General features: G+C 43.5%; 4 protein-coding genes across 7 annotated transcripts; 3 read left to right on the top strand and 1 right to left on the bottom strand.

Annotated features, from left to right (window-relative positions):
- Positions 1 to 3,419: 3,419 nt before the first annotated feature.
- LOC147201421 (uncharacterized) lies at positions 3,420 to 10,249 on the top strand. Of its 2 annotated transcripts, none has more exons than XM_086118216.1 (2): positions 3,420 to 5,534; positions 5,621 to 10,249. In XM_086118216.1, exons 1-2 carry the CDS (start codon positions 4,702 to 4,704, stop codon positions 5,625 to 5,627), a joined length of 840 nt encoding a protein of 279 aa, XP_085974342.1. In that variant the 5' UTR covers positions 3,420 to 4,701; the 3' UTR covers positions 5,628 to 10,249. The 2 variants fall into 2 exon arrangements, with proteins under 2 accessions (XP_085974342.1, XP_085974343.1); XM_086118217.1 differs by having other exon boundaries at positions 8,605 to 10,249.
- A 1,808-nt stretch (positions 10,250 to 12,057) lies between these two features.
- LOC147201422 (von Willebrand factor A domain-containing protein 1-like) lies at positions 12,058 to 18,315 on the top strand. 3 transcript variants are annotated; one of them, XM_086118424.1, is made up of 6 exons: positions 12,120 to 12,286; positions 12,384 to 12,421; positions 13,997 to 14,530; positions 15,344 to 15,622; positions 16,215 to 16,490; positions 17,303 to 18,315. In XM_086118424.1, exons 3-6 carry the CDS (start codon positions 14,074 to 14,076, stop codon positions 17,572 to 17,574), a joined length of 1,284 nt encoding a protein of 427 aa, XP_085974550.1. In that variant the 5' UTR covers positions 12,120 to 12,286; positions 12,384 to 12,421; positions 13,997 to 14,073; the 3' UTR covers positions 17,575 to 18,315. The 3 variants fall into 3 exon arrangements, with proteins under 3 accessions (XP_085974549.1, XP_085974547.1, XP_085974550.1); XM_086118423.1 differs by lacking the exon at positions 12,384 to 12,421 and having other exon boundaries at positions 12,058 to 12,286; positions 17,306 to 18,315; XM_086118421.1 differs by lacking the exon at positions 12,384 to 12,421 and having other exon boundaries at positions 12,064 to 12,286.
- Positions 18,316 to 19,380: 1,065 nt separating this feature from the next.
- Positions 19,381 to 21,970, top strand: LOC147201423 (olfactory receptor class A-like protein 4). Its single transcript, XM_086118425.1, has 4 exons — positions 19,381 to 19,653; positions 19,725 to 19,988; positions 20,815 to 21,054; positions 21,758 to 21,970. The coding sequence occupies exons 1-4, from the start codon at positions 19,396 to 19,398 to the stop codon at positions 21,968 to 21,970; spliced, it is 975 nt and encodes a 324-aa protein (XP_085974551.1). The 5' UTR covers positions 19,381 to 19,395.
- Positions 21,971 to 22,078: 108 nt separating this feature from the next.
- Positions 22,079 to 24,958, bottom strand: ora4 (olfactory receptor class A related 4). Its single transcript, XM_086117407.1, has 3 exons — positions 24,872 to 24,958; positions 22,784 to 23,681; positions 22,079 to 22,137 (listed from the first exon to the last, which is right to left on the bottom strand). The coding sequence occupies exons 1-3, from the start codon at positions 24,956 to 24,958 to the stop codon at positions 22,079 to 22,081; spliced, it is 1,044 nt and encodes a 347-aa protein (XP_085973533.1).
- Positions 24,959 to 25,522: the final 564 nt, after the last annotated feature.

The following is a 25,522-nucleotide window of genomic DNA, read 5'->3' on the forward strand; positions in this document are numbered from 1 at the left end:
ATCAATTTTTTTTACAGATTTTTAAGTTCACTCGACATACTATTTTATCATTTCATCGTTTTATATTGACTGCGCAAAAGTGGTTTTCATGCAAATATTTACTGTGATAATGACTTTACGACTGCATTGGTGTTGGTTAGTTAGCTAATCTGTCTTGATTAAAGTTTATAGGAGCTGTCTGGAAAGAGGCACACAAGGCACAGAAGAATGCATGCGGTGCAGAAAAAAATAATATTTGATGGTAATCGCTCTTCAGCCTACACATAATACAAAACTCCTTTTACATGTCTCATTTTTCAAAGATTTAGAATGAGTGTGTGCTGCACTTGCAGTTCAGAACAGAATGAATGAAAAACAAAAGGCCTCCAAACTGCATTGAATCAGTTATTGACAAAGTTGGAGGAATGATTCTAAGGTGGTTAAACTTGGCAGACTTTGCTTACGTGAGCAGAGAAATTCCAGCCGGATATGTGAGCAAGATTTTTTGTTTTAAACCATGTATGTATTGAAGATATCACCTATGTTATATGTTTAGCTTAAAACTTTGTATCATAGACAGGTCGACTTTGACTATTAGGTCTCTGTCCTGAACATCCGCTACTTAAAACAAAGAATGTAGTGTGAAGCTGGGCTCCTATTTCCCCTTGAGTGATTAACAGCCCCCCAAGTGTTTTCTTTTGCGTCTCCCACCTTGGGAAAGTCCCTGAAGGCTGTCAAGTGCCTTCGAAGAGGAACCCTAATCTCAAGATTTGTGGACCAACAGATATGGTCTGTACTTTGTCAAAATGCCAAAATCGAACTTTGCTTGACTTTCTTTGTTTCAGATTTTTACATGAGGGGAAGGACTGCCCGCCCCTAATTAATATAATTAACATACTATGCCTATATGTACGTGTGACTGTAGTTGCTCGGGGCTTCCTGATGAAATCTGAGACTCACAGGAGCCCGAATCGATTCGTGTTGTGCCCTGAACGTTCAGTAAAACATCTTGCAAGAACTTCTCCATTTCCAGCCTCTGACTTTTGCACATCAACTCAGCCCGAATCAAACGAACACGCGGAGGACCTGGGGAAGTGGAGAACGGTCAAGGGATCCCGCCGTGTCGACAACAACACACTTCCCCCTGTTTGATCATCCTCCAACAATTGGTGACCCCGACGTGATTCGAGCTGATTGTCGGTCAACAGGCAGAATTTCGGCGCGCCATAATTGATAAGGTAAGGGGACATTTATCCTCTCGATTGATTTTCTGCCCTGTTGACTGATATGATGTGATGATTCACGTTTGATTTGAGACCAAATTAGTTTGGGGCTGGTAATTGAGAAACCCAGTTTAAACGTATTACTAGGTGTATTTCGCTCTAATTCTGAGTTCTAGAAATAATAATTCCTCGTTTTACGTTTTAAACCGGTTTAAACGTATTACTGGGTGTACTCCGCTTGAATTATCGAGTTATAGGAGTAATAATTCCTTGTTTTGCGGCTTAAACCAAAGGCCTAAAATAACCGGTAAAGAAGAGAAGTACAAGAGAATAAGAGAATAAGAGAAATACAAGTGAATAAGGAAAAAGGGAAAGGAAAAAAAACTCGTCTTCAGGGAGGTTGTCTCGTTCTGTTAAGAATCCTAGAGACTAGAATTCCTCGAGGAAGACGAGTTGATTTTAAGAGAAATACAAGTGAAGTACAAGAGAATAAGGAAAAAGGGAAAGGAAAAACTCGTCTTCAGGGAGGTTGTCTCGTTCTGTTAAGAATCCTAGAGACTAGAATTCCTCGAGGAAGACGAGTTGATTTTAAGACAAATACAAGTGAAGTACAAGAGAATAAGGAAAAAGGGAAAGGAAAAACTCGTCTTCAGGGAGGTTGTCTCGTTCTGTTAAGAATCCTAGAGACTAGAATTCCTCGAGGAAGACGAGTTGATTTTAAGACTGATCTTATTTTAGGCGGGGTTGTTTCGTTCTGTCAAGAATTTTAGAAACAGGAATTCCTCAAATTTAATAAGATCATAAAGAGAATACAGGAGAATTCACTTGTACAGAGATTCGCGAATAAAGAAGTTCGCGGATAAAGAGGTTCGCGAATACAGAGGTTCGCGAATAAAGAGGTTCGTGAGTCAGAAGTTTGTGGACAACGAAGTTCACGGATATTAAATACTGCAGTTCGCGAATAAAAGGGGTTCCCGGGAAAAAGAATAAAGGGAGTCACACATTTCAATTTACAGCATAAGGTAGGGCGAGATTGATAGGGAAAGAATTGACCTCCATTTGTGTGACGTTAATTAAATAAATAAGGCCGCTAATAAAATAAAAAGAGGAGGGGAGAAGAGGAGTTTGTAATCTGTGTGTCGTGTCTTTATTTGTAATCTGTGTGTCGTGTCCTTGTTTGTAATTTGTTTTGTGTTGTTAAAGTATAAAGATGGATGGGGAATTCGATAGGGAGTTGGAGTGGTTCGATACCCGTGTTATTCCAAACCATGGCCGTAGTGTGCTGCTGAGTGATCAAGTGAGAAGTGCATGTAGTGTGTGTGTGGGCGCTTTGCCAGAGAAAAGTAGGGAAGAAAAAAGGGATGAACTGAGAGAGTGGGTGAGAGAATGTTGTGACAAGGGCTGGTTCCCGCCGATGTCTTCGGCTGCGTGCTTGGTGACTGATGAAAGAAGTAGAAAAAGCATGTTTGAATAAAAAGGAAAAATTGGAGGAAGATGTGAAAAGAACAAACAAGTTGTCTCCGAGAGGCAGGAAGGTGAGAGGAAGTCTAAAGAAAGTTGAAAAATGGACAAAAAATGCCAGACTGTTGGCAATGGGCTATGCTGTAAAACAGTCAAGAAAAGAATCTCAGACAGAAAGTGTGGGAGTCAAGCAGCTGCCCTCTGCGCCGCCATCCTATTGTGAGTCTGCCGTGGGGCGACAAAGTGTGCCTATTAACCCTTTCACCGACTCACCTTATGCAAACGTAAAACAAATGCTTAAAGATACATCTGTACCAGTTTGTCCTATTTTGTCAGTTTATGGAGGCAGCCTACAAGTGGACTGGGATGGAGTTGGCGCTGCGGGTCGACCACCTTCTGATCCGACCAGACAGACAGCTGCGGACTCGCTGGCTGCAGGAGTCACTGCTTCAATCGACATGATACAAAAAGAATTTGACGAACTAATGAAATACAGGCGTGAGCCGCGACAATTGCTAGACAGAGCTATAAAATTTAAAAGTTTGTTGACAAGACATCAGGAAGTGCCGAGGAATGTTAGTGACGAGCTACTCGCACTCTTAAAAGAAGCAGAGGAGAAAGCACACAGACAGGAAGAGGAAGAGATGAGACGCAGCCGTGAGGCTAGAGATGTTATTTTTGAAGAGAGACAGAAGGAGATAGAGGAGGGGGAACGACGGAAGGATATGGCGACTGTGAATACACACCTATACATGTCCCAGCTGCAGAAGGAGATGACTGACATGAAAAGCGAGTTACAGAGCCTTAAAGATACACATCCAGACTCACCACTGAGTACATCGCGACACACTGAAATCGACACCTCAGTACATGCAGATGCTTCACAGAGCCCGCGAGGCATGTACACTCGTTCTATGGGAGGGATTGCTTTCCAAGCTCCCATGATATCCAGGTGGACCCTGTGTCGGGATGTCAAGCAATGTATTCTAAACCATTCACCCCCTCTGACCTCAGTCTGATGTTGCAGAAACTTCCTCCCATGCAGAATGGTGGAGAGAGCTGGCTGAAAGCCGTCCAGCGCGCCACGACAGGTCAAATTCTCACAGCAGGTGACGTAAGAGCATTGATGACGCAATCGTGCCCGCTGTCTCAGTTAGAGACTCTTTTGAAACAATCGGGACTTACAGACATTATGGACAACATCGCACTTACTAGCACACAGTTTATGAAAATACTGACAGCATTAGATGCTTTGTTCCCCATACCCGAGGTCGTTATCTCTGACTTGATGTTTGCCCCAAAGTCAGATGAGGATGCAGCAGTATTTATTGATCGCGCTCAAGTCGATTTTGCGCTAAAAACAGGTCATCAACCCACTGACTCCTCTCTTTATTCCCAAGTATTTCGGGCGGCTGTGCTAAAAGGGGTTCCCAAATCCGTAGTCCAGTCCATGGAATCAAACCCTGATCTCCCTGGCGCTGACCACGCTCGCTGGCTGTCTCACCTGAAGCACCATCTACGGAGACATAGTAAAGATAACGAAACAAAAAATGAAAAGCGAAAGAACGTTGAATCCCAATTGACTATTATGCAGCTCCAAAGCTTGCAGAAAAAGGAGGAGCCCGTGACTCCACCAGCTGCTAACACCTCATCACCTTCTGTCTTTTCTGAGTGCATGATGTATCAGTCGGGACCATTCAGGGGTCGGAGAGCGCCCCCTGGTGACCAAGGACAATGTTTTAACTGTGGCAAAATGGGCCACTGGGCACGTGACTGCCGAGCCAGACCACAAGGACAAAGATGGGGGGGCAGAGGCAGAGGACAACAAAGGAGCTACGACAGAGGAGGCTACGCACAGTCACGTGGCAGGGGAGACTACAACCAACAATCCTATAACGAGCCACCACAACAGACTGTCATGCCACCTCTGCAACCTGGCCCTCCTCAACCACCAAACCAACAATACCTGCCACCGACTGCCGGTCAATATTCGCAATGATGGGGCCCTGGATCCACTAGCCGCGGTCTGCAGGAACCGATGATCAACTTGACGGTAGGAGGAACTTCTCTACCTTTCATGGTCGACACTGGAGCGCGACATTCCACCGTCATGAACTTACCACCAGAAAGTTCCCTTACTACCGGCGGCATCTCATTAGTTGGATTCAAGGGAGAGGAAACCACCCTGCACATGACTACCCCTGTCCGCACTCAATGTTACTCACAAACGTTGATGCACTCTTTTGTCTTTGCTCCAAATTGTCCAGTGAACCTGTTGGGTCGTGATCTCCTCATCAAGACGGCCCCGATCATAAAATGCAGCCCTGATGGACTCACTTTGGAGTTCCCTGATGGGAACTCCTGCCACTGCTCTACTCAATCTGTCTACACGGACGCTCAACTATTACAGCTATTCGAGGGACAAGTCACCTCACCTGCAATTGCCTGTGCCACAGCTGACATCTACTGGGCGAGAGTGGACACAGATTCAACTGATTGGAGGAAGGCGGAGAGTTTCTGGACGAAATGGTCGCCTTGGGTTCGCAACCTTCGCACTTATGATATGGTGTCGGACTGCATGCATTGCACACTCTACTATGACAGAAAAAGTGATGAAGTGTACAGTGAAGCATTTAAGGAAGTTGAGGGAAACACGTGGCAATTGAACATGGGCGATTTGTTTGTAGGAAAGCCAGGAGTAGCCTTTTCGGTTTCTCTAACAGACGAACAACAAAAATGGTACATGATGGCAGATCCGTCCGACCCGTATATGCCACCCTGCCATCCACATGTCTCGCTGATGGTTTCTCCACAACACACAGCCAAGGATCTTGGTCCATTCGTGAGGGAGTGTACAACGGCGACTGATTGGTATGAAACAATACACGAAAACTTGTTGTATTCCAAATCTCTCGATGCCTACTGGATCCAATCTGATGCATTTTATCCCTTTTCAGTTCTTGAACATAATCTTTTGGACAGGCATCATGGCAGAGAAATGACCGATAGTGATCTCGCTGCATCCATGCTCGAACAACTTCCACAGCACTTGTGGGCCACCGACTCAACAGACGTGGGACGATGCAACGTCACTCCAGTCATTTTTCAAATAAAACCCGAGCCGATTTATATTCCACAGTATCCAACTAAAGAATCGGGGCGTCTCGGTATAACGGACACAATAAATGGGTTGCTGGAAGCGGGTGTTCTATGCAAAATTCCGCGTTCGCGATATAACACTCCCATCCTACCCGTAGAGAAAAAGAATACCGGAAAATACCGCATGGTTCACGATCTACGCGCCATCAATGCTGCTGTCTTGACACCTACCTTGCCTGTTCCCAACCCGCATTCTACCTTATCTCAACTTGCACCATCCCACACTCATTTCGCTTGTATAGACTTGGCGAATGCTTTCTTTTGCATCCCGCTTGATGACTCCATGATGGAGTATTTCGCATTCACATGGAATAGTGAGTGCTATTCGTACAACCGACTGCCACAAGGCTTTGTTCTCTCTCCAGGCCTGTTCAATGCCTATTTGAAGCAACTTTTGGCGCCACTAATTCTCCCAGCCGGAGTACTATTGATCCAATATGTTGATGACATTCTGCTGGCTGCTCCTTCTGAAACTGTGTGTGTTGAAGCCACACGATCTCTGCTTGCTCACTTGGCAACGATTGGCTTGAAGTGCTCGAAGAGCAAACTTCAGATCGCACGCCCTCGAGTTTCATTCCTTGGGCGGCTCATTTCGAGACACGGGACAGGCATGTCACCTTCACACAAGGATGACATCTTGCACCATCCCAAACCCACCAATGTCAAGCAAATGCTTGCCTTCCTGGGACTTTGTAATTATTCTCGACACCATGTTCCAGACTTCGCTGAACTCACACGTCCTTTGCGCGCCATGGTTAATGACCAAGGCATGCGAAACTTGACTCACTCTCTTACCTGGACTTCTGATGCAGACCAATCGTTTATCAGCTTGAAACAGTTTCTTTCCTCTGCGGCCTCGTTGGCCATTCCAGACTACACCACAATGTTCTTTCTTGATGTGTCTGAAAAATCAATCAGTGTGTCTGCTGTGCTTTTTCAGAAAGGGGGAGTTGGTGAACGATACACTTGCTTGTATGCATCCACTCCACTTGACGTATATGAACAACGACATCCTTTATGTGCGGCTTTTGCCTCAGCTCTTGCTCGGCTCGTTCAGAAAACATCGCACATAGTTTTACATCATCCACTCACTATCCGCACATCACACAGCACTGTACAATACGTCACAAGCCAGGCATTCACCATGACAGGAGGGAGACAAAGGAAAATCGAGACAATACTAACCCAACCCCACATCTTGTTTACGCACGAAGGCGTCAACATGGCGGAAGGAATGAGGGAAGGAAAACCACACTGCTGCACACAGCGGATAGTGGACGAAAACACGCTCAGAGAAGAACTGTATGAGACACCATTGAATAATCCAGACATGATACTGTTTACAGATGGCTGTTGCTTCAAAGGAGAAAAAGGACTCCAGTCGGGATTCGCTGTGACACGAATGACGGATGACGACTTCACGACGGTAGTAGCAAAAAGACTAACAGGTCCCCAATCAGCACAGAGAGCTGAACTGATTGCGGTTCAAACAGCTTTAATGCTAGCCCAGGGAAAAACTGCCAACATTTACACTGACTCAGCATATGTGCACGTGGTAATACACACGGCTCTGGCTGAGTGGCAACGAAATGATTTTGTGACTGCTGTAGAAACGCCAATTAAGCATCATCAAGACATCCTAGCATTGCGAGATGCCTTAATGCTGCCCAAAGCAGTGGCCATCATTAAATGCAAAGGACATTCCAAACGCTCAGACTTTGTAGCAAAAGGAAATGATTCGGCTGATAAGGCGGCGAAAGAGGCAGCAGGCTATCATCTTCCCACATTGCAACTAATGATCAGTGAGAATGAATTAACCGATAGGGAAGAGGTGAATGAGGATACGGTCAAGTTGTGGCAAGAGCAAGCCAGTCCAGAAGAAAAGAGTGTGTGGAAGTCGAAAGGGGGTGCAAAGAGTGATAATGGAATATGGAAAAAGGATGGGAGATGCATCCCACCACAAAAACAGTTGAAACAGTTGATAAGTGAAGCCCATGGAGTGTGCCATGTAGGCGTGGATGAAACACTGAGACGACTCCACACCTGGTGGCACCCTTTCATGAGAACGATTGTAAAAAGTGAACTACAGGACTGTAGTGTTTGTAGCAGGTACAACAGCATGCCTACGACGAAGCCACCACAGGGCACTCACGATCCGGACGTGACTGCTCCTGGTCAAGTGGTTTCGATGGATTTCACTGACATGATCAAACCAGTGTCAGGATACAGGTATTTGTTGGTAATTGTGGATTCTTTTTCAGGATGGCCAGAAGCCTATCCATGCAAAACGGAAACAGCGAACGTTGTGGCTAAACACTTGATCAATCATTACATTCCAACTCATGGGTTCCCAAAGAAAATCAGGTCCGATAACGGAACTCATTTCAAAAACAAACATCTACAAGAAGTAGAAAGGGCCCTGGGTTTAAAACACTCTTTTGGTTCAGTGTACCACCCACAGTCCCAAGGTCAAGTTGAAAGAATGAACAGGAACATCAAAGAAAAATTAGCAAAAGCATTAGCATCGTCTAAGCTAAATTGGGTACAGGCTCTCCCAATTGCCTTAATGAATGTAAGGATGTCACTAAATTCAGCCAAAGGGTGGACACCATTTGAATGTCATACCAACAGACCGTTTCCGGCACCAACAGCTCCACTGGAGGAATCGCAGGTGGAGGGACCGCCTGGGCTGCGACAGCTGACCTTTACGTTCTCCAGCCTGACCGAAAAACAGGCCGATGCTCCACCGCTAATGAATGTTTGTGAACTTGTGTGGTTAAAGGTTCTGAAAAGGAAGTGGTCGGAACCCAGGTGGACGGGTCCATACAAGGTGACGGAGAGGACTTCATCTGCGGTTCGCCTGCAAGGAAAGGGAGACACGTGGTTCCACTTGACGTCTACCAGACCAGCTTGAGGCCCCACAGGGATCAGCTTCCATCACATCAACAGCCAGGGAGACCAGCCTGGGACGACTACAACGCCTGACGACTTCGAAACAACGCTCGACGAATCCCGGACAGAGCCAGACGACTCCAAATTGAACCCGGCAACGGACAACGCAGGAGCAACTTCCACCCAGGAAAACTGCAATCCAACAGCAGCTGAGCTCACATCTTGAGGAAAAAAAAAAAAAAAAAAAAAAACACACACACAGCATTCCCAGCGACTCACCCTGAATTCAAGTGGTCTGCCCTAAAATTGTCATCACACTCAAAGTATCCACCGACGATGATCGCCAAGTATTTGATCGGTTTGTTGCTTGTGCAACTCGCATCCACCAGGCGAGAAACTCCCCTCTCGTCGAACGAACGCTGCCCCACTCCCAAAGCTACCACTCACACCACCTTGGCATGCGGAGGAATACTCTCCTCCTCAGCCTCCACCAGAGAGGGCATCTGCTTGCATATGATAGGAAACACCCAAATAACTTTTGAATTTGACGCATGCACAATGTTTTCATGATCACCGCCATTTTTGCATGCTGGAATTACACATTAGTGTTTTTGACGTTTACGTTATTATTGTCACATTTCATATCGTTTTGAATTTATCTCACCAATGTATTTGCTGTTGAAACATCACCTTTACATAATGTTTTCAGATGCATTTAAGGGTTTCGGACTCTTACGAGTCCGAGAGAGGGAAAGCTTTTTCAAACAAGTTTTCGGACTCTTTCGAGTCCGAGAGAGGGATTGAAGATATCACCTATGTTATATGTTTAGCTTAAAACTTTGTATCATAGACAGGTCGACTTTGACTATTAGGTCTCTGTCCTGAACATCCGCTACTTAAAACAAAGAATGTAGTGTGAAGCTGGGCTCCTATTTCCCCTTGAGTGATTAACAGCCCCCCAAGTGTTTTCTTTTGCGTCTCCCACCTTGGGAAAGTCCCTGAAGGCTGTCAAGTGCCTTCGAAGAGGAACCCTAATCTCAAGATTTGTGGACCAACAGATATGGTCTGTACTTTGTCAAAATGCCAAAATCGAACTTTGCTTGACTTTCTTTGTTTCAGATTTTTACATGAGGGGAAGGACTGCCCGCCCCTAATTAATATAATTAACATACTATGCCTATATGTACGTGTGACTGTAGTTGCTCGGGGCTTCCTGATGAAATCTGAGACTCACAGGAGCCCGAATCGATTCGTGTTGTGCCCTGAACGTTCAGTAAAACATCTTGCAAGAACTTCTCCATTTCCAGCCTCTGACTTTTGCACATCAACTCAGCCCGAATCAAACGAACACGCGGAGGACCTGGGGAAGTGGAGAACGGTCAAGGGATCCCGCCGTGTCGACAACAACACACTTCCCCCTGTTTGATCATCCTCCAACAGTATCAACAGACTCCAGTAGCCATTTGAAGTGTTATCGTTTCATCGGCCTGCCAAGACATCCCTCCTCTTACCCATCATGCACCTCTTCACTGTCTGCGGGCTCATGCGCAAGAAGTCAGACAATAAAACTCAGATAAGACTTAACTCTTCTTCCTTTTTCCAACACCAAACTTAAAGATCCAAATACTTTTACTGACTCACAGCCACTAGGTGGCATATTTGCATGGTTGCTGAGGTTACCGTATGTTATGCTGCCATGTATTAACCAGTGCTATTGCCGATTTGTTTTTACCGTATTATCTGTGTTAATTGGTTTTAGAAATGATTGTTCTTACAAAACAATATTTTTCATACATCCAGCATGGGTGTCAGCAAAAAGTCATCTGAAAGCCGAATCTCCAAGTAAAAATCTACGCAAAGATCTCCTGAAATAAATCTACTGAGAAGGAATTTTTAAAAAAAATGCAATTACACTTATTATATCTGTTGACAACGTTAGTATGACCTGTCAGGGTTGGCACGGTGGGCGACTGGTAAGCACATCATCCTCACAGTGCGGCAGTGCAAGATTCGACTCCGGCCTTCCTGTGTGGAGTTTGCATGTTCTCCCCGTGCCTGTGTGGGTTTTTTCCGGGTACTTCGGTTTCCTCCCACATTCCAAAAACATGCATGGGGTTAATGGAACACTCTAAATTATCCCAAGGCGTGAGTTGGTTGTGCGTCTATGTGTGCCCTGCAATTAGCTGGCAACCAGTTCATGGTGTACCTCGCCTACTGCCCGCAGACAACTGGGATAGGCTCCTGCATGCCCGCGACCCTTGTGACGATAAGCGGATCAGAAAATGGATGGATGAATCTCTCTATTGCTCCCAACTTGTATCTTTATCATGAACTTTAAGAAACCACTGATTACAAGTAAAAACAACCAATCAAAGACCAAAGGACTGACAGACGAGGTGTCAATCATTTGCCGGGCACACTGATTGCAGTCACACCCCTGTTGTCTTGAGATGACCTGTCTGTCACCTTGGACAGAGCTATGGCAGAATATCCACCTCCAGAAAATAATCCTTCATTTACCGACAGCAAGATATAAGACTAGAAAACAAAAGCAGAGCAAAGGGACCTCATTGCAACTGAGAGCATTCAGAAACAAAGTGAAAATAGCCATGTTTCTGCTTCACGGTATCACCTCTTTTTGAATATGAATTGATTGTACAGTCCCATTAAAAAAAAACATGAAACATCTTTTTGTCACACTCCATTATAAATACGTAAATTATACTACAAGTGTAGCAGTAATGTTGGCTTGTTTACATTGTTAATATTATCTTAGCACTGTTATTTTGTTGAAGCTGGATATGTTTTCTCTATGTGCTTTCATAATTTCATCATAATAAATGGCCACGTCTCAGAATTGCGGATTTGCAGATTATTAAAGTGAGGCCACATTGAAATCATTCCAGCAGTTTTAACACCACAGACTTCCCCCTCCTGAAATATTTTAAGGACTCAGTTTCTTCCAACCACAGGTCGCGTGACAACGTACAGTATTAGTTCCTTGCGTGCCATTTGTCTTTTCCGACATGTTATAATAACTACAAATATTTTCATGAAAAACAGAAATGGAGTTTAAACCAATCAAATGAAAAAACTGTCAGCAACACACCGCGGTAAGTGAACGTATCTTCCTGTCCCGTGTGATGTTTACGCTTCGTAATAATGCACAATTGGTATTGATAGTGCAAGGGGCGTAATTTAAGAGCAGTGTGCAGTCTGCCCTTTATGTGCCCATTAGACCTGTAATGAATCATTGAATGACCGCGGGCAACGGCTGCCTCCCTTTTACATGTTCGAGCAGCTAGACGACGCGTTCTGGCACCGCGGAACTCTTTCAAACGATGATGTGCTTCCTGGACCAGCACCAGCACGAGTAGGAGGAGGAGGAGGAGGAGGAGGAAGATGACTCCGCGCAATCGTGCATTGCTAATCAACACTTCCACACTTAAAGGAGAAATGTTATGTCGTGTGTGACCATCTAATGAGGATGAGGACTATTTTGCCGGGTTGTGTATTTCTGTGGGCGATGTTGCAGCGCGGCAGTTCGCAGCTCGTTGAGTTACCTGACTCAGGTGAGAGAGAACATGCACACCGCGATCATATCTCGACACAGTCATTCTCACAGTAAGTATATTCCGGGTCTATATTTGCGCTCTATTTTTATTTCAGCAAGGGGGCGTAATTCATCTCGACTGTCACTTCATCAGGTACACCAGCACCGTCTAAAAATGCCAATTATTTGTTTCCGCCCCCACCAATATATATATTCAGACTTGCCTTTTAACACGATATTTCGATGATATTGTAATTTATTTTAAAAAAACATACTGTCACATTCATACATGTCATCTTTTCGGAGCGCCAACCTGTATAAACTACCAAAAAAAATCCTTATAAAGAGCAAAAAATCCTTATAACATACCAAAGCATTTTATATGTCAAAATAATGGCAGAAAAAACCCACGAAATGTTCAACGATATTTATTGTAGATCTCCATAATACAATGTCTGGTTAATGTCTAATCATCATTCTACTTAGTGGCATTACTGTGTTCAGAGTTGTATTCCCGCGTTACTTTTTTTCACCAACTCCAAATCATTTGGAGTTGGTGAAAAAAAAACCCCGGAAATTTTCAGAATCCGTATGATTTGTGCGATATGGCCATATATGTAAGATTCACCACAAAATCCGTATGAACTATGGCTAAACCGTATGAGTTGACAGGTATGCACATTAAAAATAAATCGAATGTCAAGAATTACAGTTTATCACTTTTTTTTTCTCCTTTGCTTTAATTCAATATGCATCATGTTGCTCCTTCAGCTGCATGCTAGTTGGCCATCTGGGCGCAGTGTAATACAGATATGTATGGATCTTATTACAATTTCATCGTAAGCCACACTAATATTAGTCGTCCTTCACAGAGGATAAAGTTATATGCCGGTGAGTACTGTTAAATGTCTCATCTACGTGTGCTGCTCCACCCTACGTATTCAACTACCAATCGCCTAAAGGGACAAAGCAACAACAGTGTGTTCGTACTGGGAAAATATTTTACCAAACATAAGAATGTACCACTGTCACTTTCAAAACAGGCACATGTATCTTTGTTTCCATTATCACTTCTTAGGGTAGGTTATAATTACTAGGCGTCCCTAAACTTTTTTTCATCCAGTGGAATTTTCAGGCATCTCTCACATTCACAGATGAGATGCTCAGATTCCACCTCCGTTTTGGATGAATGCAAAGATGCAACATTTCATTCAAGCATCTCCATCTACAAGAGTCAGTCTAGCCCTCATCAGCTTGTGTGTTGTGTCTGTCTCGTTTTATTTTCACCCAGCTTCTTCTCTCACACCCCGAACGGTATTTGGTGTATGAGCAATTGTCCGCCATTTTTTTCCACTCTTTTCCGGCTGTTTTATTTTCTTCCCTTTAAAAAATTAATGATTGTGGGTAATTACCGCAATAAAATATTCCTTTGGTTCCGCTGAGGCTTCAAAAATGGAGGATATGGCCTGCATAAATTCGAACACTCCACCTTGAAATAATTGGAAGAATTGAAAGAATTTCTGCTCTATAATATACGTTGAGGTCTTTAAGATTCAAAAGATGAACACAAATAAGCGATCAATATCTCAGCTTTAATTATCCAGTAGTTGGAGCTGCATCTGATACACATACTGTACCACCGTTTCTTTGAATCCACTTCTTTTACAAGTGAGCAAATATATTCTGTGACTCCTCCAAAGTAAGTTGTTTTTCTTCTTTCTCTGTTTAGTATCGAACTGCTGTGAAGGCGATGTTCTCATATTGCTTGACTCATCAGGAAGCGTGGCCAACTACGAGTTCTCACGCATGCTGGGCTTCACCGCCGAGCTTCTTGAGCCCTTCTCGCTAGGCCGCGGCCACGTGAGGGTTGGGCTGCTGCAAGTGGGGACCAAGCCAGCCCTGGAGTTTGGCCTGGATGTCCACAGCGAACAGAGAAGTCTACAGAAAGCTCTGATCGGCATCACACAGCTGCAGGGGAGCACCAACACCGAGGCGGCACTACGGGTGGCTAAGCGGCTCCTGGCGGACAGCCGTGTGCCGAAGATTCTGCTCTGGCTGACGGATGGCGTTGAGCTGGGGAACGTGGAGGAGCCCATAGCACAGCTGAAGGCGCAAGGGGTTTCTGTGTTAATTGTATCCTCCGTGCACGGCGACTTCCATGTGTTGCAGCGTGTGGTCTCCCCGCCTTTGGAGTCCCACCTTTACTCTGTAGACATAGACAACATTGACATCATCACGGAGCCCATGAGAGAGGCTATTATCAGTATGTGTCAATATGTTTGGTATCTGGGTCCAGTATATATGTGTGTTTCGTTATATTTATTTCGGTATTGCTGAAAAATTGCAGAGTACAATGAGATTTAAAAGTTGCCATTTAAAGTTTTACGTCTCTGTCACTCTGATGAGTTGCGATGAAGTACCGGACAATTCTCTGTTTATCATTCAGGGTAGGTGTTTATCACGTTGCAATTCTAGAAACTATCAATGCGAGACAAAATGCAATAAAACAGCAAGCAACTGCCATGCAAATCATCCGGAGCAATTCAGAATCAATGTTTATCTAAATAATATGACAAAGACATCAAGAAGATAACTACAGACGGGAGGTTTATCGAGCTTTGCACCTACTGAGAATTGGAAAAGTGGAGATGAGAATGAATTTCAAAATCTGAATGGTCTAAGAAGCACTCAAATTGAGAGTATAATTTAAGTATCATACAGATTCTGAATGCCCTGGCTCGATGAGATTGACTTTGCAGTGCATAAAGGCTTCAATGTGATTGCACAAAAAAAAATAATAAATCCACATGGATGTGCAGGAAGCAATGCAGCCAAGAGAAACGCTACAAAACTAATACAATAGACTGTTGAGAATAAACTGATTCAGTTTCATGGAAAAAAAATATTAAGAGCTTAGGTTGAAATGTAGGTCAGCGCTTGTGATCGTGTTTCGGCTAACAACATGTTGTGAAAAAGCGCTATATAAATCAACATGTATTGTATTGTATTGTATCCCGCCACCGATGACGTTTTCAACGTAATTCTTATGATTCCTATGTGTTTGTCTCATTTACAGGAATCATTCGAGCAGAGCGTCTCCGTGCCATTCACGTCACATCCCACAGTGCTGTACTGCAGTGGCGTCCTGTTTTAAGCACACTAAGTGGCTACTACGAGCTGTGGTATAGCGCCATTGGGAATACACGTGCAGAGGCGAGACGCATTCTCTCTGGAGAATCCAGAACAGTGGAGCTGACCGAATTGCGACCCGAGACCACCTATTCCGCCTTCCTCCGGCCTGAGTCCAACAAGAGGCTTTTTAATACACTCACTGTGAGCTTCACCACGCTTCCCGGTGAGAATGTTATCATAACGTGAATGCTGAAGGACACTGATGTGAACACCTAATCAATTAATCATCACCCTTTTCCACCTCCTCTTTATTGGTACTCTTCTATGGTGGTGTTAAAAATAATTAATAAATAAACAAAGACAGCAAAGCACTCTTGTGGTGTTAAAACTTTAACTCAGTAATTCTCAAAGTGTGGTTAAAAAGTACCATGAGTGCTACCTCTAGTGGTATGCGAAAGAATTACTACCTAAGTACTGTTCAGTTGTATTTAACTTTTAAGTTCAACAGTGTACTGTATTTGCATTTGTATTGAAGTAAATTTTAATTAAAACTTTCCATGCAATCCATATTTTAATGTATTTTTTATAATACATGTAATTTTCATATATATGTGTATGTGTATATATATATATATATATATATATATATATATATATATATATATATATATTAGGGTTTGGGATTTTCTTTTTTTGTTTTTCGCTTGACACCATCCCAGTTTCACAGTTGGGTTTTTTTTGTTTTTAAATTAATCCGAGATGCAACTTAATTTTTTGTCATAATTATCCTGTTGCCTCTTCTCTCCCACCTTCAGGCATTTTAAGCCTAGCAGTGGTCTCAGTGCACGACGCCGGCCCCCGTCAGACACGAGTAAGCTGGGGTCCCCTGCAGCCAGCTCTGGTTCAGAGATACACCGTGGAGTATGGAGCCATTCCAAGCGGAGCAGTACACACTGTGATTGTCGAGAGCCGCCAGAACTCCACTGTGCTCACCGACCTGGAGCCAGGAACGGTGTACCTCGTTACAGTCAGTGCTGTGTACAAGAATGGAAAAGAAAGAGCCATGTCTGTGAAAGCATGCACTCAAGAAGGTGTGTGAACATGTCATCTTGCTCATCATATTTTAAATTTTATTTTACAAAAACATCAACTTTATTCCAAGTTATCATGTCACTCTATAGCCACGTTTCCACCAAGCACTACAGTCCAGTTTGTGTAGGCAAGGTGTGGATGTGTCAGCAAAGTAAACAGTGTGACATCATAGCGGCAATGACATCAGAATCAGAATCATCTTTATTGGCCAAGTTTGTAGAACACACAAGGAATTTGTCTCCGGTATTATCATAAACAAGGACATGACAAATAAGTATGGAAGGACATTGCATTTCTTGCCAATCAAGTCAACAAAGTAGAGGAGGACAACACAGTAAATGAAGGACAGCAGTAGAGGCCGTCCAGCACTTTATGTTCGTCTTTTGGCATAAGGCTGTTTATTACAAGAAGACAAGATTTGTGTGGTATTCATTGCAGAGGTGTTTTTACATGAAAACTAAAAGCTATTACGATCCATCACCAGAAAAACTTCATCATTCTTTATTTTACAATACCAGTTATAATATTAATAGCGAGAGATGTACATGAAGGGATGAACCAACAGCCATCACCTTCTGTAGGCGGAAACAAAAATGAAAGAGGTTGTGACGTTCAATATAAACTTCCGCAAAAACGTCCTGGTTATTTTTCTTTCAATTTTGCAGCATGTCAAATTAAAAATTGAGCCGCTATCTAGTGGTCGACAATGGAGTTACACAGGAAATCCATCCATACTAATGGATCAAGAAAAATGTGGTCTTGGGCACATTCCGAGTTCATTTATCCTGCTTTGTATCTTCTTTTTAATCAGCAGCAGCAACTTTGCCCACCCTCGCTGACCTTCAGTTGATCTCTGCGACCCATGACGAGGTGCAGGTAGAATGGAAGGCCGAGCAGCAGGGCCTGAGAGGATTCTGGCTCAACTTTGAGAAAAGGGGCACTTATGACTCCTATTCCACATACCTGCCGCCGTCCTCGCACTCAACGCAGCTCATAAATGTTGCACCGAGCAGCCGTGTGTGCGTGTCCCCCATCTACGGCTCAGGCCGAGGAGAGGGCATATGCTGCACGACAGAAAAGTAAACAGCTTAATGGAGCTGAATGTCGCTTCAGTTTTTTTTTTATTTTTTTTTTTTTACAGTTTTGCTTATTCGTGAAAATGCAATATCCGCCTTCCTGGATTAACGAGAGAATGCTGCAATCTAGCATCTGGTGAACATTCTGCATTTGGAGTGCCGAGGCACAAGATAACATGTGCAAGACTGAGTATTCTTCTTTCTTAAATAAATTCCAAGGAGGAAATTACATGTCCTGACTGTGGCTTAGCAGTAACTAATATTGATTCTTAAACAAACCCTTAAACATATGTTTGGAACATAATTTCCATCACACACCTAATCAAGTTTCATATTTACTTAATACATGTTTCTATTGACATAGGCTCAAGTAGTAGCAACATGTATTTTGAACAATTCAATTTTAGTTTTTTTTGTCTTATCTGAGGTGGATGTAACCCACGGGGGGGAAAAGTATTCAGACGATTATTTGATTTTTATTAACAGGCTTTGTAATTGTTTTAATGGCTTACACTAAGACAGCAACTTTCCTATTTAACACGACATTTAAGTTGTTGCCTCCCCCAGCCACTCTCTATCTAACTAACAAGCTCTGCACAAACAAGCTCATCCAACATACCCTCCAGTAAGCCCAGGACAAAATCTTAAGTATTATTATGATTATTATTATCTTTTCATGTTTATTTATGCTTGTGTTGTTCTTGTATTATTTTTCCCTTTGTTAAATTAAAGTAAAATATAGAAAATATTGTGTTGCATATGTTTCTATCTTGAGTTTTCTATGGAGGATGGTGGCATACAATCCACAATTATGATCAGATGGGCAGACCTCCTTCCTTGTTGTTCTGATGTTTGCTTGGTTATGGCGCCATCCAACGGCTATGGTTAGAACTTACATTGAATGGCCCATTCAATCCATGACTGTGGAGACCCTTCCGCGTTCCACGCGAATGAATTCAAATGTATCGGAATATTTCCCTCTCTGCCCCGTTCTGGAAGATTTCTGACTAGTTTAGCAAGTGTCGCTAATTAGCACCGAAGCTGCTCAGCTTCTCCAAGATGGCGATGATCAGAAGATTTGCGGCCTTTCTCTCTCTCTCCTTCTCTGTCTCTCTCTCTCTCTCTCTCTCTCTCTCTCTCTCTCTCTCTCTCTCTCTCTCTCTCTCTCTCTCTCTCTCTCTCTCTCTCTCACACACGCACACACACACACACACACACACACACACACACACACACACACACACACACACACACACACACACATTGAAACAATACCGTATACGGGACTGCACAGTTCTGATGCGCTCTCACACACTACTGAAAGGTTCTCACACTCATGCTAACAGTTGCTGAGACAGGGATTCATTTGTATTTCTCCGACCGAGGAGCTTCTACGTTAAATGCTTGACAGTGGACGCATTCTGTTCTGCCGCTATTTTCTCTCAATATGATTTTGAGTTTGGTCAAAATAATATCAACAGTCTTCCACTTCCCTCAGGACCATGGAGTGCAAATGAAGCATTTCATTCAGGATAAGCTGATTAATCACTTGTGGTTCATTAGCATGCACCTTGAGCTCCCCCGGAGAGCAACTTCCTCTCACCTGTGAGAGCCTAACGAGGAATTACACAAACTGCCTCATCTTCCTTGACTGACCCTGACTGGGAACATCTTGCAAAAGATCCCCAAGTCAGTTTGGATGACAACCAGAGGATTCACATTCGCATGGTCAGCAGCGGGAATGAAGCTGCAGCATCCTTTGGTACGTGTGACCATCTTTTAGTGGATTTTTACAGTTGAGGAGAAAATAACTCCAGTGGACGTCGCCATGGAGGAGGACGGGGAGCTGGTAGGAATGGGACTTCGCATCTCGGTGTCCCCTCTCCAAATAGCCATGTACATCATACTAGTGCTGCTGGGCATCCTGGGTAATACCACCGTGATCGGGGTGATCGGTAGAAGCGTGTTCATGGAACGCGGCCGGGGACAGAACTCGGACATCATCATCATCAACATGGCCTTGTCCAATTTGTTGGTGTCGGTCATGAGGAACACACTGCTGGTCATCTCAGACATTGGACTGGAGGTAGGTGGATGTCTTTCGACTTAAAAGCCTGACACTTTGTTTTATAACTTCATTGCGCACATTTCCCACAGCTGTATTCCTCAAAGGAGTGGTGTCAGTTTCTCATGGGTGTGTGGGTGTGGCTGCGCTCGGTCAACGTGTGGTCAACACTCTTCCTCAGTGCCTTCCACCTTCAGACTTTAAGACGAGTGGCTCCCAATATTGGTACCCTTCGTACACCCCGAGGGGTTCCTAATACCCTTCTACTCAATCTGGCCTTCATCTGGTTTCTCAATTTTTTATATTCCATTCCTGCATATATCTTCTCCACAAATGGAAATGTGAACACCACAGAGGTGAGTGCCTGATCTGTGTTTGTTTTAGTTTTTAAAGACTGCAATCACTATGTTTTGACGGCATTCCCTCGTAAATATGTTTTCTTGTTTTTCCCTACATTGTAAACCAGGAAGCTGTGATTTGAAAAACTGCAAGTTTTCATTTCAACATTTCATTGCATTCATTTCAACATGACATACAATCATTCCATGTTATTAAGCTAACGCAAATGACACAATAATTCATTCGCTTGACAATTTTTGAGTAAAGTGTTATATCACCAGAAAATGGAAACAAACTAAGAGACATTAACCATGTATGGTATTTGCCTTATACATTTTTTTTTAAAAAGTGCAATATGTAGAAAATTATTCATATTCTTACCCAATACTGTATAGTTGAATCGAATGTTAAACTACAAATTGCCAGGAGCCTTTAGTTGCCTTGTGTATGACATATGGTGTAGAAATCAAACTGCCTTGACTTGTGCCTCTCCTTGCCTCGAGTGGTACAAAAGATGGTTTCCTCAAAATTGACCATTCAATTATTGAAAATTATGCTGTAAAAAAATGCACATAGGTCAAGTTCCCATGCATATTTATGAATTAACCGAAAATAGCAAAATATGTGGTCTTGGTGACCGGAGGAACATTTTGGGCAAATGTAAGCATATCATGAGCACCTGGTAGCCCTTCACTTACAATGGCCAAAAAGTTGAACCTTGGTCTCATCAGACCACAACAAAATATCCCAAACTCATGGGGAAAATGTCATATGGCATTTGAACAGGGGTGTGTGGACTTCTTATATTCACTGTACAAAAAGACTTCTTTGCCTCTTCACCAGACACTGATGCTTGTGAGCAGCACAACACGCCCTTTGCTGGGATGCGTGTGGAACTTCCCCTATTCCTTCAGCGGCTTGTCATACGCCACCACCTCCATGGTGATCCACGAGACGATTCCAATCATCCTGATGGTCTTTACCAATGTGGGCTCGCTGTACACACTCTACATGCACGGCAGGACATCCGTGAAAGGCGCACCCGTCATGAAAAGGGTGCCAGCTGAGAGACGAGCAGCCAAGGTGAGAAATGTTTTGTGAACGGTCACTGGAAAACTGCCACATGGAGCATTATGGTGAAATATTTTTGATAGTTTTAATAACATTATTATGAGCTTTGATGAGACTTCAATCACACTTTTTGGGCTCAAGGGGTGCAGTTATTATGTATAACACATAATCAAATAAAAATTGTACCTATGTTTAAAAGAAGTTCAAAATTACAAAAATTAAAATTGTTGTAATGTACTAAAGACTATTTTTTTTTCAAGATAAAAAGTCACTAGAATAAAATCTGATTTTTCCAAGATAAAGCTTCCATATCATGACAATAAAGTCAAGATTGACTTCCAAAATTCAATCTGATTCTCATAATTGGCTTCAGTGGAGTTGACGCTATCAAGTAGTTGACAAAATCCGTATGGCACTTGTCAATTTCTGAAATAGAAGCTTTATTATTATTATTAGACATATACAACGCTGATGATAAGCAGTCTGTTAGTAGGTGTGGCTCTATTTTTATCTAGAGTTTGTCTACTTTTGCCGTTGAACTAGCCAACTGGTATTATGTTTATTTTTTGGCAGGCAGGTCCCCACATGTAGGTATGCACTTCATAATTTTTTTCAGACCACTAAACAACGAGTCACGTAGCTCCGAGGGGAAGACGAACTCCAGTTCGCCAACCTGCAGATTAAATCCATTATTCTGATGTCTATTCTTCAACAGGTGATTCTTGCCCTCATCATGCTCTTCATCGTGTCATGGGGCACCAGCATCATCTCCGTCAACTACTTCAATTACAACCGTGGCACCTCGGCAGAGTTTCTGCTGGTCATCGCTCGTTTCGCCAACATCATCTTCATCGCCATGTCACCCATGGTTCTGGCAGTGGGCCACCGCCGACTCCGCTCTTTCATTAAATCTTTTCTCTCCCACTGAAAGGCTGCTGGCAATGCACAAGGACCCACCGTAGCCATTCACTGGACACTTCATTAGGCACATTTTATGAGATACAGTTCAAGTTATAGATATTTTATTTTTTTTAAATCAGACCCAGTTTTGAGCTTTACTGTGATTGTTGTTGTCGCTGGTGGCCGCAGTGAAATCTAATGGTTAGCACATTTGCCTCACAGCTCTGAGGTTCAAGTATGAACCTCATCTTACTAAGGCCTTATTGTATAAAGTGTATGTTCTCTCTGTGTTTACTTGTGTTTTCTATCAGGACTGCCGTTTCCTCACACATTTTAAATGGGTGCATTGAAGACTAAATTGTGCATTGATGTGTATGAGAGAAAATGGGGGTTTTCAGCCATTTTTGTGAACCACCACAATCTAACAAATAACAGTAATAATCATATAAGCCCAATTCTACACGTTACAGTATTACATCTCAGACAAGAGGGATTAAGCATTTGTACTCACATTCACAACAATGGACAAATTGGAGGATTCATTTCGCACTACATTTTTCAAATATGGCAAGAAGCTGGAGTACCGACAGAAAACTTTCACAGAAGGGTATGAGCCGAGATTCAAGCCCGGAGCCTCTCGACTATGAGCAGACATGCCAACAACGACGCAACTGTGCTGCCATTTGTAAAATCAATCTGTGTAAAATAACACTTCAAACATTGAAATGGGAAAGATAATTGTATTGCTTTAACTCTTACTTACACAATTGTTTTTCCTTTTGAACAACAAAAATGGTTTGTTTTGCCCTTTTTCCTTTAGCCTGGGGGGGTTGAACCCCACCTCCGCTGTCCACACGGTGCCGTTTAAAAACTTTCCACCAGCCCAGTACCATGCCCACAATTCTTCTCCTCAACTTGCCATGCCCCAGCGCCACCACCATGGGACAGAAGCCCACAAAAAGTGAGGCCGAGAAATGGGCCACAGTCAGCAGGCCTTCGGCATGGTGGCCTCTATCGTGGTTGTAGTAGGTCACCGCGGCAACCTGCAGCACCCAGCACACCACAAAGAGCGACACCATCAGCATGATGACGTGAGCCGCCTTACGTTCGCCTGACACATGTTTGGCCAGCTCGCCCTGTTCTCCCCCCGCAGTCACGGTCCTGATGTGCTTGGCCAGAGAGTGCAGCGAGGCCAAGTTGGTGCACACCATCAGCACAAGTGGCAACACTTCATTTAAGGCCAATGAAGCAGAGGCAAACGCTGCCCCCTGTTGGCTGGAAGGGAACTCCCATATGCAGCCCAGCAGGGGCCTGGTGGTACAACTGATTACCATCAGCTCCACGGTGGCGTTGCCGTGGACGTGAGTGCTGTAGACCAGCGCCGGGGTCGCGAAAGCTAGGTTGGCCCCCCACACCACTCCCAGGGCGATCCAGATGCGTCGCCTCTCCTGTTGCAGGGCCATGGGTCCAAAGGTCACGCGCTGTCGCCTTAGGGTGGTGCAGTGGAAGACGCTGAGCGCCAAAGTCACCCAGCAGCCCACAGCTCGCCACCACACCCACAGCAGCATGAAGACCCGACACCAACCTGGAGAAAGAGTCACGTCCAAGCCCAAGTCTGATACAAAAATGGGCACGGTGCGAAAAAGTGAGGTGAGGAGGTTAGCCAGTGACAGATGCACCAATATAGTGTCCGAGGGTGGTAGCCTCCGAGATGGACTCTCAGTAGCAGCCTGGACTACCTGCGAGGAAGACAAGAGGCGGTTTTACTAATGAGGTGGCAAAAGTGCTCACACTCTTTGCTCAAGCAGAAATAGAGATAAAAAGGCAAACTTTACTTAAAGTCATTGTGAAGTGAAAATAAGAATAAGAAGACCTTTATTCATCTCATAATGGAGAAATTCCCAATTTACAGCAGCAAAGTTATGAAAGGAAGAAAATAGAAGAACAAAAAGTATAGGAGCTGCTGTAGAGTGAACTTTAAAATTTCACACAACACAGAGAGTAGTGTTCTGCAAGCTCTCAAACACTTCAGGCGTGGTTGTTGAATACCTCAAAGCACGACCCGTTGAAAAATGGAGGCTACTTTGTCTAGCAAGTTTCTTATGCGCGTGCATCCGTATTTGCTGAAAAAAATAATCCTCTGGTGGCTGGTATATATCCCACCGAGTGCCTTTCCACATCTTGACAGGAGGCGTTAGCCACCAGCTAGCTTGCAAGTTAACAGGTTTCCAGGGCTCGTGCCAGCCAGTGTGGTAGTCCGCTTCGTCACCTCCTCGCTTGGGAATTTAGATAACCACACTGAGCTTTTGTGTAAACTGTAACAGCCAGGGAAGACGAATTTAGAGAGTGGAAGCAAAGAAAAAAAAAAACAGTCCACAGCCAACTTAATTCAATCTAGCTAATTTAAAGCATTGTGATAGAAAAGGTACAATAGTAAAAAGTTTGTTTGTTTTTTTTACCGTCAGCTACTATATATACAGAAGAGTACAATACATGATTTATTTACTTGGCACAAGGACACACAAAAAAAAAATCCCAAATGTCTGCACGCAAAATAGTTTCTCTTATTTACTTGCAGGGCTCATCGTGACAATGAAAAAAAAAATCACTGAACACACCATCAAAACAAAGTTCCCACAGCTTCTGCAATGTTTTGAACAGACTAAAATCCAATCCATTCATTTTCTTCCACTTCTCCAGGGTCAGGGCGTGGCGGCAGTCCCATTCCTCAAGACCAAAAAGTAACAAGCCGGTTTTTCCAAACAAGTAGACAGCACAAATTTCTGTTTCCAAATGCAGGGAGTATAAAGGTAAAAAGTTGTCATAAACATAAGTAGCCTACTCAAGTAAAGTACAGATACCTGAAAAATCTACTTAATTACTTCAACCATACAGCTCAACATAGCGGCACAAATTTTGGTTGTCTCACCACAAAGATGACCAAGAAGTTCCCCAGGATGCCGCAAATGAGCAGCATCCCAAATAGAATAGCATCTACAGTGAGCACGGCCGACATGGCCTCACGTGCACCGCGACATTGTTTGCACACCGGAGCATCGAGGCTTCATATCATCCATGAAAGAAGCTGATACTCCTCTTTAACTTTTATACGCCTACGCAAAGCTTCAACCTTGCTGACTAGCCTCAAGGTTCGTTTAGCTTGATGTGCCGACATTTTCCATCACTTCTTTTCTGCATCACCAAGCAGCCGCCTGAAGAAGCTTCATCTTGATCACCTCATATAGCTTTGTGTTGTTTATATTAAACCCCTTCCTAGTAAATCATACAAATGATCATGTAGCAACATGTGACTGACTTCAGAGCCCTTTCGATTCTTTCTGTGACTCCTAATAATCTCCATTAATGATTTTATAATGATTTATATCGACCAGTCTATCTCAAACTAAAATCCCATGTGACAACTTGGAGTTAAGAGGCGCTGATCAGCATGTTCCTTTTATCAGTCAGCAGTTCATTATGATCCCTTGGGACTAATTTCTTTGCTGGTACACCTCTTCGGGGACAGAGTCAACTCACATAAGCATTACTTCTTTAAATGTGTACCATCGCACTAGCATGT

This window comes from Hippocampus guttulatus, chromosome 8 (genome assembly GCF_054856545.1).
Source record: "Hippocampus guttulatus isolate MCC_2025c chromosome 8, RoL_Hgut_1.0, whole genome shotgun sequence".
NCBI lineage: Eukaryota > Metazoa > Chordata > Actinopteri > Syngnathiformes > Syngnathidae > Hippocampus > Hippocampus guttulatus.